The following is a 14,262-nucleotide window of genomic DNA, read 5'->3' as shown; positions in this document are numbered from 1 at the left end:
TTAGCAGGCTATAGCAATAGTAAGGACAAGAGGTGGCAAAGGTCTAAATTAAGACTTGTAGCCATGTGACTATAGAGAAGGAGATAGAAGCAAGAAATATTGTGGAGGTAAAATTAACCAGATTTGGCCACTGATTAAGCTGGGGCTTATAGGAGCTGGGATGACATGAAGAAGAATGAACAGCAAAAGTAACTCCAAGATTGAGTGACTGGTATGGCACCAGTGGCCTTTAAAAAAAAAGGAACAACTATAAAGGTATAAGCCAGGAGTCCCTGGGCCAGATGGAAAAATGTGGCCATGATGGGTGGTACCAGTTGATACTATACTTGATGATCCCTTTATCCTCAAAACATGTTGAAATTTTAGAGGCTTTGTGTAAGTGGGATTACCTCCTATTCAATTATAAAGGACAGGGACAGTGTCTTATTTACCATTGTGACATCTAATGTCTTGTACATAATAGGAGCTGAGTAAGTGTTCGCTGAATGAATGAGTGAATGAATGCCTTCGTGGGATAAACCTGGAAAAGGCTTTTGCTGACCTCCCTGTGTCCATAGCACTGAAGGCCTAGGACCAGGGCAGCCCCAGATGTCTCAGATTCCTCCAGGACTTCAGCTTTGGTCTTCGTCACCCCTGGAGTGAATTCTAAAACTTTAGAATTCCTAAAACATTTGTATTTTAGCTCAATTAAGGAAGTATGAATGAACTCCCTGCTTCAGGAAAGTGGAATATAAACTGAAAGCAAAGTAGTGGTGCCAATCTGCTTCTTCTAGTTTATGTGGCTAGGGTTGGATTTACACTGAGGTGGATAGATGAGGCAAGAAGCCAACTCATTCTACAACTTCTCATTTCTGCGACCCCAGAGGAGAGGTTTTCTTCATCTGACTGTTGAAACCTATGAGAGGGAACACTACTAACTCAGTGAGGTCTCTCATGTTTTGGAAGGAGGAGGGAGAGCCCCAGACAAATGGATAAGGAAACTCCAACATACAAGATAGTCAGACCAAGACAGTTTTAGAGTTTGGCTGCAACCCTCAGATAAGGTGCAAGAGTTGATGGGGGATGGGAGAAGACTATAAGGGGTATCAGGGACCAGGAGCTTAGGAAATATGGCTTCAGATTTTACTTCATTTTCTTCCCTGCTTCTAGCAGCTGGTTTATTCCCCGCTCTGAAGTTAAATTTGGTTTCAGAATTGCTCAGTAGTACATTTTTTAGAGCAGAGTTTCTTAACCGTGTGTGTGTGTGTGTGTGTGTGTGTGTGTGTGTGAGAGAGAGAGAGAGAGACAGACAGACAGACAGACAGAGACAGAAAGGGAGACAGAGACAGTGAGAGACAGACATGGGGAGAGAGAGAGAGAGCCTTTTGGCAGTCTATGGATCACTTTTCAGAATAATGTTGTTGCTACATCTAGGTGTGTTCTAGCACCACTTTGTATTGGCTAGGGAGAGACAATTGCTAAACTTTCAGTGTGAGCATTTACGTTCTAGAAATAAGCAAAGATGACAAAATAATTTATTAAGGTTTTTTTTAATTATCTAGACCTGTGGCAGCTACGTGGTGCAGTGGATAGAGCACTGGCCCTGGAATCAGGAGGACTTGAGTGCAAATCCAGCCTCAGATACTTGACACTTAGTAGATGTGTGACCCTAGGCAAGCCACTTAACCCTGATTGCCTTGCCAAAAAAAAAAAAAAAGAAAAGTCCAGACCTGAGAAATTGATGGAGAAAATGTTAATAATGAAGATTAAATTTAAAAATTTTTTCAGAGAGTCAGTTAAACATTTACTGTCACCACCTACATCATTCATAATGGAAGGAGATGCTCAATTTCAGTTAGAGGTTAGTTCCCATGTAAGTTCCTAGATCCCCTGAAATCTGTCTACAGTCTCCTTGGGAGTCTACAGAGCAGAGATTATGAACTTAGATAATTTCTGAACTGAACAACTGAGTTGGCTGGGGGAATACTGGGCATGAGAGCTGGTCCCCTTGGATGCAGTAGAGTGCTGTATAGCAAAGGTGTAAACACATTGCCAATGGGCTGCATTATTGCTGCAACATTCCCTGGTGTTGCTAAAAACCAGATTAAAACTGAATTCAGAAATATTCAACAATAAATAAAAATACAATAAAACATAGATAATATTAATATGTAGTTTTCCAAGTTAATATATAGCTCACAGGGATCCTCATGTATAGTTTAATGGTGTTCTCTTTTCTCTTTTAGTTTGATACCACTGTTGTAATTTACAAATATGTACAGACTATCACTTCTTTTTTTTGGTGGCAATTGGAGTTAAGTGATTTACCCAGGGTTACATAGCTAGTGCTTGAGGCTGGGTTTGCACTTAAGTCCTCTCGACTTCAGGGCTGGTGCTCTATCCACTGGGCCACCTAGTTGCCCCTAGACTATTACTTTTAAAAATAAAATTGACCCTCTTTTCATTGCTGTTCTTGGATTCAAAGAGTAAGTCCTAATACTAGAGCAATGATTAGGCTCTTCCGTTAGCATTTCTCTCCATGGTTCTATATGAATGGAAAAGCAGTATGATGTGGTGGAAAGGGCAGAGAATTGGGCGTCAAGAGATCTGGAGTCAATGGCTGGTTCTGCCACTAACTTGTTCTGTACTCTTGGGCAAGTCATTTCACTGATCTGGGACTCCATTTCCTCATTTGTGAAATGAAAGGATTGGACCAGAAGATCTACAAATCTGCTTCCAAGCCTAACATTCAATGACTCCATGAATATGGAGTTTCATCATCCTCAATACCGTGAAGTGTCCAGGCATAGTGAATTGACCAACGCTGAGCCTGAAAGTCTACCCATTGCGCCACCTAGCTGCTCAAAAATAGTGCTACACATGCTACACGTGCTAATAAGGATCTGATTGATTTTGACATATAATGTTTGGGTGCCCTTGGGCAAAAAACCTTAACCTATCAATGCCCCAGGCAACTTTAGGACTGTAAGTAGCAGAAAAGGCACTGATCTACATTCATTCCCCCAAAATCTCTACTCACTGAGGTACGTGTGAATGCTAAAGACATTCCTTTACCATCATAAGCAAGATTCAATGTCCCAAACCGTGTTGATGTGAATAATCATTTCGTCTGTGTTTTATCTTACTCCCACATGGTCCAATGTAGCAATCAATCAATCAATCAATCAAGAAGCATTTATTGTCTACTATATGCCAGGCACTATGCAAGGCACTGAAGGGGAAAAAAAAGACAAAAAGGAAATCATTCAGGACTCCAAAGAACTGACCTTCTGTCAGCATATGTTATAACCATCCTCATTAACCTCGCTACTTACAGGTAGGTGGAAAGTACCTTCATTTTCATAATGGGGAAAATAGGAACCCAGAGGAGGAAGTTGTTCAAATCACCTGGAAAGTCTGGTCAAGTAGGATATTTGGAATCCATTGTGAAACCCAACCCACAGCTCTAATGGTTCAAATAATGGGGGCAAGTGTTATTAAACACCACGAAGGGAGAAGCAACTTATAGTCTTTGGTTAGGAGAGAGAGTCTGTTAAATATCCATTACCAATCAGATCATTATTAGCATGTGTAGTCACTAATTTTGGGGCAGCTAGGTGGCACAGTGGATGGAGCACTGGGCTTAGAGTTAGGAAGACTCATCTTTGAGTTCAAATCTGGCCTCAGACACTTACTAGCTGTGTGAGGCTGGGCAAGTCGCTTAACCCAGTTTGCCTCAGTTTCCTCATCTGTAAAATGAGCTGGAGAAGGAAATGGAAAACTGTTTCAGTATCTCTGACAAGAAAACCCCAAATGGGGTCACAAAGTCTCAACACAACTGAACAACATGGAACTACTACACTTTACCCATTCATTTTTTTCTGAAGTAATTAGGGTTAAGTGACTTGCCCACTGGGGCCACACAGCTAAGTAAGTGTCTGAAGCCAGATTTGAGCTCAGGTCCTCCTGAGGGCAGGGCTGGTGCTCTATCCACTGAGTCACCTAGCTGCCCCACACTCATCTTATTTTGAAAAGGGCTTTTCAAGTATCTGAAAGACACAAGGTCTGTATTCCACTGAACCCTATGTGATAATTCATGGGCTAGGCAGATTACCAGTATGGAGAGCTGGTGAGAGTCAGTTCACAGAATCTAGTTTAGTGTACTTGTCAACACTGATGCTCTGCTTCATAAAAATTCAGGCCATTCTCCAGTGATACAAAGTTCATTCTCTCCTCTCCACTCAGGAGTTCAAGCTTTTTCTGGGCTCTTTAAGGCCTTCTCACTGATCTTTGAGCCTGTAATCTTCTCTTTTCCAATATATATCCTTGATAAAGTTATAAAAAATAATTTCATAAGGTACAGGCTGGACCTTGTCATTCCCTGATTAAAAACCTTCATTGCTCCTTATAGCCTCTAAAACAAAATCAAAAGCCCTTTAAAAGATCTTCCCCAGTTTTACTCCAATCCGGCTTTCCAGTCAAATCTGCCAGGACCTTTGTGCAGTCCAGCCAAACTGGATTATTCACTAGCCGCTGCCCAATCTCACCCTGATCTTTGTTTCAGGCATCCAGGCGGGCGAGGTAGCCATGCCTGGAAGGTCCTCCCTCCACATTTCTGCCTGCTGAAATCCTTCACTTCATCAAAGCTAGTTCTAGGCAATTTCCTCCATGTAGCATTAACCCCCAAACTCCTCCTCCTCTTCTCCTTCCATGGGGAATAAGCTTTTCTTCCTCCGATTTTCTGGATCTCACCTTTGTCCTTATCTTAGCTTTATACTGTTTCACACTTGTTTATGTACGCGTTTTATCTTCCCTAGTAGGCTGCAAGCTGTTTTTTCAACTTGGTTTTTCCCCTAGATCCTAGAAAAGTGGCCTGGCAAGTCATAAGAAATTCCATTTGCATAATTAGCTGCGGTTCACTGAGTACTCATATATGAGTTACATAGTTTAATTATTGCACGTCCTCATTTTCTGATGAGGAAGCTGAAACTTAGGGAGATTAAATGATGTGTCCATTCGGTTTTACAGCTGTGGAGTGGTGGAGTCTGACTTAGTTTTCTTGGCTCTAAATCAAGCCTTCCTTCCACTATACCCATGGCACATGGCATATGAGGCAACATATACAGTGGATAGAGCAGCGCCAAGAAAACCTGGATTCCATTTGAGTAAGTCGCTTCATCTCTCTAAGCTTCAGTTTTCCTATATGTAAAATGGGGATAATAGCATCTAAGCTTCAAGTTTTCTTATCTGGAAAATGGGGATCATCTCAGAATCGTTAGGAGGATTAAATAAAACCTAGAAACCTTAAGGTCAATTCAAGTCAATAAGCTTTTATTAAGTACCTACTGTGTGCCAAGCACTGTGCTAAGTATAGGGAAAACAAACCAACGAAACCAAAAAAGCACTCCTCCTTCCCCCTTCCCCTCCAAAGGAGCTCACGGTGTAAAGGAGGAAACAATATGCAAACAACTGTGTATGCACAAAATATATACAAGGTAAATTGTTGATAATCTCAAAGGGAGAGCTCTGAGATTAAGGAGGACTAGAAAAGGCTTGATGTAGAAGGTAGGACTTTGATTGAGGCTTGAAGGAAGTCAGAGAAGCCAGAAGGTGGAGACAGGAGAGAGAGCATTGTAGACCTGGGGGACAGCTCATGAAAATGCCCAGAATTAGGAGGGGTGTCCTGTGTCTAAGGAATGGCAGGGAGGGAGAGTCACTGGATCATAGAGTACAGGGAAAAGATTAAGGTGTGAGAAGGCTGGAAAGGTAGGAAGGGTCCAAGGGATGAAGGTTTTAAAAAGCCAGACACAGACTTTTATTTTTGAGCATAGGGGTAATAGGGAGCCACCATTACTGAATAGGGAGTCACTGTTACTGAATAGACCTGTGCTCTAGTGTTATATAGATGTCAGATAGTATTATTAAATGGGTAGCTAGTGAATAGTGCACTGGGCCAGGAGTCAGGGAGACTCATCTTCTTGAGTTCAAATCTGGCTTTAGTGTGACCCTGGGCAACTCACTTCACCCTGTTTGCCTCAGTTTCCTCATCTATAAAATGGGCTGGAGAAGGAAATGGCAAACCACTGTAGTATCTCTACCAAGAAAACCCCAAATGGGGTCACAAAGAGTCAGATACAACTGAAACAACTGAACAACAATTATTTATTAATACAGGTATACTGAATTGATTTCAGCAACACATAAAAATATAAGAGGAACATGAATTAGGGTAGAAGAGCAATTTATATAGCATCCAGTTCTTCCAAAAAATGGCATCATTTTTATATGTGAAAGTATTTTGGTTAGTGAAAACAGCAAAACTTAGGCAATCTGCATTTTAGCCTCAGCTCTGCTATTATTAGCTGTGTGACCTTGGGTAAATGAATTTAATTCTCTGGTCTTCTATTTCCTCATCTTTAAAAAGTGGCTGGAGCACTGGGCTTGGGATCAGGAAGACGACTCTTCCTCAGTTCAAATCCAGCCTCAGACACTTGCTATCTGCGTGACCCGGGGCAAGTCACTTAACCAACTGTTTGCCTCAGTTTCCTCATCCGTAAAACGAACTGGAGGAAGAAATGGCAAACCACTCCAGTATCTTTGCCAAGAAAACCCCAAATGGGGTCATAAAGAGTCGGGCATGACTAGAAGGACCAAATAACAGCAGGATTGTGAGAAAGAAGGAACTTTAGAGAAGATCGTCTAAGCCCAGTAATAATAGTTCACTTGGTTTAAAGAGCACTTTCCTTACAACTTAGGACACTCCATTGGTTTCCTATTACCACTAGGATCAAACATAGGGTGTCCCAAAAGTCTTGGTGCAGTCTTAAGCTCTGCTAATTTGAAGAATTGGAAACAAGGTAAGTTTCTCTTCTTGTACCTATTCATGTTCCTCTTCTATTTTCATGTGTTGCTGAAAGCTTTAGTATCTTTAAAACTTCCCTAAGACTTTTTGGGATGCCACGCATAAACTCCTTTGCTTAAAGCTCTAAGGATTCTTCCCATAGTACATCTATGATTTATCTGATCTGCTTTGCAAATAGCACCTCACTCTTCATACAAAACATGCTACAGTATCTTCTGACTGCACAGAAAAGAATGCTAAGTCAATGCAGTTTATTATGTGCCTCCTGGGAAGAAGCTGAGCCAATTAGTTATTTAGGAGGCTTTTAAAATTGCTTTTCTTCTATTTTTTTAGGGAGTGGGGAGGGGAAAGAACACAAAACCAGCTAATGTTTGCCCTAGAAAATCTCAAAATCTCCAATCACCTCCAGAGGTATCATAATAGTCTTAAAATAAAATTAATTTTGAAACATTTTAGTCTTTTAAAGTAAATATGTATCACTGAGACCTTTGAGGAGGCAGGGCTTAACTTTATAAGGAAGTTATGGTAGAACCTTATAAAGTAACTATGACAGTATAGTAACTTCCTTCAGTCAAGGATCAGAATCTTAAGATTAGCGAAGTTCAGCATTAAAAAAAAAAAGCCAACTAGAATTTTCTTGGCTTAGAAGTATTTGTGAAAAGAGGGAAGTCCAGATCTATGCAATAGTTGACTTGAACTCTTATTTCGTAATGCTGGCTGGGTGCTGAAAGAGGCAAGAGACTGACTGTAGATCTCTTGGATGAGCTTTTCCAAGTACATTCCACATACTTCTCATCATTGCCCTTTGGTTCACCTTCATATTTGATGGTGATTTGTATAAACAAGGAAGAGCTTAAATTTAGTATCGGTTACTAAATTTAAAACTCGATTGCAGTCTATACAAAATAATAAAGCATTAGTAATGAGAAAACCCCCTATTGCCTTTACGTGTTTAAATTGCTGATGAGAATTGGTTTCGCAAGTTATTGCTAACTTTAAAAAGAGGTTTTATACATTAAAATGAAGTTTTAAGAGTTTGAAGAACTCAAATATGAGTAAATGTGAACAACAAGAAATTAATCGACAGAAACTTCTTATGGCAATTTGGAATGATTTAATACAGTCCATAGTTAAGAAAAAGAGCGATTAGGATACGATTGTCACAACTGGGAGAGACCCTACAGATCATTCAATCCTCTCCTTCCACATTTTGCAGATTTTTTTCTGTTTTTTTTTTTTTCCTTTTATTTTCCCCCCAGACCTCTGACCTTATTGGTATAAGGAACTACCAGTGAAGAAACTTCCTCAGTCGATGCAGATCTGTACCTGTTCTGCAACTTGTAGTCTGGAGTTGCTATGGCCCTGAGATATAAGTGATTTACTCAGATTCACAGAGCCAATATAAGACAGAGATTGTGCTGATGTCAGCACCCTTATCTCTATCCACTAAGTTTGCTTTTTTAAGCTTTCATTTTAAAGATTCAAAAAAAGGTATACAGTGAGAATAAAAGCATCTTGAATGTGGTCTGAATTCATTTCTCTTCATCAAAAACTTTATAGTTAGAATGTTTTCTAAAGACCCAGAATCAGTGTGTGTGTGTGTGTGTGTGTGTGTGTGTGTGTGTATGTGTGTGTGAGAGAGAGAGGCAGGCAGGCAAGTAGATTTTTTTTTTCCATTGAGGATTGCTTTAACCACATTCCAGAAATTTTGACATGTTGTCTCATTATTATCAACCTTTCACACAGATATTGATTATTTCTGTGATTTCTTCTTTGAACCTCATTAGTCAGGATGTCATTACTGTTTCTATTTATCTTTTGTTTGTACTTCCTATGTTAATTACCATTTTTATTGTTATATTCTATAAAGAATGTGCATGGCATTCATGCTTTTTTAACATTTGTTTGTAACTTCTTTATGCCCCGACACATGGCCTATTTTTGCAAATATGATGTTAAGAAATATGTATAGTCTTTAACGTTTCCATTCAGAGGATGCTTTAAGTCTCTTAGATCTAACTTCTTCAGTAGTTTGTCCAATTCCCTATTTTCCTTTTCTTGTCTATCTTTCTGTTAGATTAATCCAGCTCTAAGAGAGAAAATTAAAGTCTCCTACAATTGTGTTAACTTCTATGTCTTTTTGTGGGTCAGTTAGCTTTTCCTCTATTAATTTAGATACTATGCCGTTTCATGGATATACATTTAGTACTGATGTTATTTCATTGTTTATGGTTAATTTAAGCATTATATAGTTTATCTCTCTTGACACTGAGAAATTTTATTTTTGCTTTGTCTGATAGCATAGTTGCAGCTCCTGCTCTTTTGGAATCACCTGTGGTCTCCTCATTTCATTCTAGACGTATCTTCATTTTTAGATTTTTTTTTTTGTTGAAATTGTTGGATGTCATTCTATTAGATTTCTTTGGTCTATTCACTTTTAAAGTTATTATTATTAGGCTTGTGTTTACCTTCACATTTCTTTGGTGTTGATTTTTATTCCCTTCATCTTCAAAGTCAATATTTTGCCCCTGTAATTAATTTTCCTTATACTATTTTGATGTGAACCCCATAGGCTCTTCCCTGCCCTCTTTTCCATTATCTGCTCTATCCCAAATTTTTTGAATTTACTTAAATTCCTTCCTTTCTTCCTTCCTTCCTTCCTTCCTTCCTTCCTTCCTTCCATCCTCTCCCATTCATGCAAATGTTATTTAGGAGTAATCTTTCTTCTCTCCATTTAGAGAGGGACTTTCTTTCTACCATCCCAGTTCCTCCCCTTCATTGCTTTTGTCTTATTTTCCCACAGCTCCTAATCTTGTTAAGAGACTAAAGAACTTATTATTCCTTCGCCATTCACCTATGAATTTGGTGGGGGTGCGTCTCCAGCTTCCCTCTTTCTCTTACTTCCATACTTTCCATTCATGGCCATATTTTATTAAAGGTCCATTTGTTCCCATCAAGATTAGGCTCAGATTTATAGGATATGTTTTGGGTTGCAATTTCAGCTCTTTTGATTTTTGGAACTCATTACATTATCCTTATTACATATGTAATAACTTATTACATATCCTCTGATTCTCATGACTGAAGAGTAACTCTGAAGGATCTCAATGGCAATGTATCTCAGGGCTACAAAGAATGATTAAATGGATATTAGTGATCAGTTCCCCCATAGTTTAACAGCTCTTACGTGTTTCAATTATTGGTCAGTGAAGACAGACAGTTGTGAAGAGCCATCAAATCTGTCTTGTCACTGTTTTTTCTTTGTTTCCTGTTCATATTTCATTATCAATAAAAAATGAATACACCTTCACTAACAAGGAGTTTTTCTGTGCAATTGATTCATCAAATCCACAAATATTTGTTGATAGTGTGCTCTGTGCAGAGTTCTGAGGTGGGGTTGAAGGAGACCATCGGTATCTCAGGTTGGCTTTATCTTAGCGTTTTAATTGTTTTATTTTTCAGTCATTTCTGACTCTTCGTGACCCCATCTGGGGGTTTTCTTGGCAAAGATACTGTAGTGGTTTGCCATTTCCTTCTCCAGCTCATTTTACAGATGAGGAAACTGAGGCAAGCAAGGTTAAGTGACTTGCCCAGGGTCACACGGCTAGTAAGTGTCTAAGGCTGGATTTGAACTCAGGATATCCTGATTCCAGGTCTGTTGCTCTATCCATTGCTCTACCTAGCTTCTCTTATCTCATCATAAACAGAGCCCAAAAAATTCCATTTTAGGTTTTTACCAGCCTATGTTACAGAGAGCTGGTGTTGGGGCCAGGATAGACCTGAGTTCCAGTCCCATCTCTGACTCATACAAGCTGTGTGACCACATTGGGTCAGTCACTTAACCTTCCAGACAGCTCCCAGAGACTTTAAGGTACTGTGCTGGAAAGTTTCCTCTCTGTATTTCTAGAAGGAGTTCCCACACCGTATCTCACAACACCTGGTATCTTTTTCTCACTTAAGCCTATCTAAAGAAAAAAGCTTTTGACAACAACATCCTTTTCTGATCTGAAATTCTAAATCTGACCTCTTTTCTTTTAACTCAGCCTATTATTTTTGTGGTACAAGGAACTCCCCAATGAGGAATCATTTCACTAGTGCAGATGTGAACTGGCTCTTCAGCTTTAGGAGTTAACTGAAGGGGGTGGGGGTGGGAAGGGAATAAGTATTTACATCGTTCCTACTATATGCCAGGCATTGTGTCAAGCACTTTTTTTCCCTTTAAAAATATTATCTCATTTGATCCTCACAATAATCCTAGAAGGTAGGTTCTAGGTTCTATTATTATTCCCATTTTATAGTTGAGGAAGCTAAGGCAAACAAAGGTTAAGTGACTTGACCAAGGTCACACAGTAGGTGTCAGATTTGACATCAAGTCTTTCTGATTCAAAGCTAGTAACAATATAATAGCAGATTGACTTTAAAGAAGATCAACTCAAATTTCATGTTCAAAAGCCAGTGTAGGTGACAAATCATTACAGTTACGGATATTTTAGTTCCTATGTTCCCTCTTCTCTCTCCATCTCTCAAACAACCTCTTACAAGGCTCCCATTTGCACACAGCTTACCTGTTTCGCTCCCAATCAAAGGCTGGTTTGCGAAATGATTGACAAACTCCTTCAAACTAGAGAACTCGTTAAAGCCAAACTTGAACGAATAGCCTGTGTATTCTACGTGAAAGTGTTTGACAGATTCTTTGGCTCTGAAAGGGAAAAACATTTATCATCTATACATATCTCTTTGTTATTTATGTGAAATTCATCATTTTCTGAGAAGAAATACACAATCCTGATATGATTCCAGTCATTACTGTCCAAGAACTAAGACATTTAATGCAATGGTTACATTTTCTCAGGGCATAGCTCAATCTCCAGAAGATCAGACAAATTCCACTTTGCAGAGTACATACAAAACTTGATTCCCCTCTTGGATGGAACGTAGGGGAACAATCATCATGGTGAGTTCATTGTCTGACTTCTCTAAAGGGCCCTTACATATTCAGTTCGAAAAAAGATGTAGAGTGAGAGAGAAAATGAATAGGGCAGGAGTGGGGAACCTGTAGCCTCAAGGCCACATGTGACCTTCTAGGTCCTGGGTGTGGCCTTTTGACTGAGTCCAAGTTTTACAGAACAGATCCTTTTATTAAGGGGATTTGTTCTGTGAAGTTTGGATTCAGTCAAAGGATTGCACTTGAGGACCTAGAGGGCCACATGTAGCCTGCTGATTCCCCTCTCCTGTCTCAGTCATACCCTATGGTTCTTATGCAAAGGAGACTAGTTTTTCAGTGAAAGAGAGAGCACTTCTTGCCAAATTCCTGGGAGAGAATCACTTTGGGGGAGAGGAGAGAAGAGCCTTTGACTCTCCCACCTTGACCAGAGGATGACTTCCTGGACTTAGAAAGTCAGAGGATTTGGAATTCTCACCAGTGTTCTAACCAGCATCGTTAGAAGAGCTGACGGGACCATATACATCAGGAGCTGAGAGTCAACTAGACACACAAAGGACAGGCAGCTTCAGGACTCTCCAAAGTGTTCATTAAAAAGATACATCATACCTAAGAGAACTTCATGGTGGGGTCAGGTTATAAAGGGGAGAAAAGCCCTTCTAGCAGAAGGACCTCTGTAAGCAATGACTTACTCCTTTTGCTTCATGTTCTCTAAGCTTGAGCCCAATTTTCCCTGGACTCTGCCCATGGATGTTGTGAGCAGGTCCCAGGTTGGAGCAGAGTTTGTACCAACTGTTCCTATTATATTACCTTAGTTAATATCATTTTCTAAAAGCTATTTAAGTCTGGGTAATTAGTTTATCTAAAAAGATAATCAATAAGGGACATACACTGATGGGGGCTCATGAGCCTCTACTACTAGAAAATTATCCTCCACCCTAGAGGGAAGAAGTAATAGCTGAGCTCTGGTTGGGTCTGTGATAGAGGGCACTGGGAGAGTGAGCCCAGAACTTGAGTTACATTGATATAATTGTCAAGTGCTGTTATGTTATGCTCATTTCTTGATAGGATAACATACCTCACTGAAAGAGAGTATAGACCAATCTTCTCATTGCTATTCCTTAAGAGGTAACTTCCATCACTTCCATTCGAGAGAAGTAGTGCTTCTGCTGCATGTCGAGAGAGATTGCCATGATACCATCTAAATGGGAAAAAAAAAACATCAAAATCACACTGAAGGAGGAAGATGTAGCGATCTCTTGTTTGCTGAGTTTGTGACCACAGACGAGTTCAATAATTTCCCCTTCAGTGTGGGGGGTTTAGAGAACAAATGTGTTAAATCGCTATAAGGAGAGGGTAGAACTCATTCATTGAGCCAAAAACTAGCTAAGAATGAACACTCCAGGGAGCCTGTGACATACCTCTTGTCTTTGGGTCACAGGAAATGGGAACTAAGGTTTTTAAGGTCAGAGATGCCAGTCTGGAATGGCAACAAACTTCCCAGGGTCTTCCTTTGATTCCATGCTCCGTGAGTGAGCCATGACCTGGATACTTCAGAAGCAGGTGGACATTCCTGATAGTGAAGATGTTGAATGGAATAAGACCAGTTACAGGAGCCTCGGTGTGCGCTGGAGGAGGGAATAGGGTCTCCAGTTCATGTGCTGTGTTGTGAGGATCTGAGACCCAGATCCAGAGCTCCTTGGTCTCTTATCCAATGACTGGCCATAGTAGATTCTATGAATAAGGCATCACTTGGGGGTTGTACTATATTTGTTATACAATGACTCCTTGAAAGAGTGCTGGCTTTTTTTGGGGGGGGGCGGTGCTGAGGCGCCAAACAACATGAACTATGTTTTTGTTGGAACTCTTAGCTTTGGGCTTTCCTTACATGATTATTAGGGGAGACCTGGGTCTAGGAAAATCTTTGGGAATGCAACCCCAACTGAGTCTCCCCAAAACCTCTTGATGAAATCACAAAATGGAAAAGGAAGGAAACAGAGACAATGATTATTGATTCAGTGAGTCTTCCCTATTGAATTTCATTTTCTTAGATCCAGCCCAAATACTCTAGTCAGTTAAGAACCATTGGGATCCTGATGCTGTACTCCGGAATGTAAGCTATCTTTCCCAGCTTCTTGTCATTTGAGATCTTGAAGATCATCCCATCTTTGCCTTTATCCAAGTCATTAACAAAAATGTTAAACAGCACAGGGACAAACACAGATGCCTGAGGTACTCCACGGAAGACCTGACATGTTGGCATAGTACTCATTAACTACTTTGAGCCTGGTAATCCAATCAGTTTTGAATATTTCTTCATCTTTTCCACTAGGAGATATTTTTATCAATAGCTTTGCTAAAATCTAGGTAAACAGATAAACAATACCTACAGCATTCCCCTCAACTACAAGTTTAGTAATTCTGTCAAAAAAAGGAAAGGAGGTTAGCATGGTAAGACCTGTTCTTGACGAAGTTATGC

At 40.0% G+C, this 14,262-nt stretch overlaps 1 protein-coding gene across 1 annotated transcript in view; it reads right to left on the bottom strand.

Moving 5' to 3' along the window:
- Positions 1-14,262, bottom strand: part of DAPP1 (dual adaptor of phosphotyrosine and 3-phosphoinositides 1) — a 53,613-nt gene that overhangs the window by 14,433 nt on the left and 24,918 nt on the right. The window contains exons 2-3 of the mRNA XM_027853341.1: positions 12,862-12,984; positions 11,407-11,540 (exon numbers count right to left, since the gene is read on the bottom strand). Of these exons, the coding sequence (XP_027709142.1) occupies positions 11,407-11,540; positions 12,862-12,984 (257 nt within the window). The remainder of the gene's footprint in view (positions 1-11,406; positions 11,541-12,861; positions 12,985-14,262) is intronic.

Source organism: Vombatus ursinus, unplaced genomic scaffold, assembly GCF_900497805.2.
Source record: "Vombatus ursinus unplaced genomic scaffold, bare-nosed wombat genome assembly UNPS02009975.1, whole genome shotgun sequence".
NCBI classification, from domain to species: Eukaryota; Metazoa; Chordata; class Mammalia; order Diprotodontia; family Vombatidae; genus Vombatus; species Vombatus ursinus.
The sequence above is the reverse complement of the archived record's forward strand: the minus strand, read 5'-3'. Positions and strand labels throughout refer to the sequence as shown.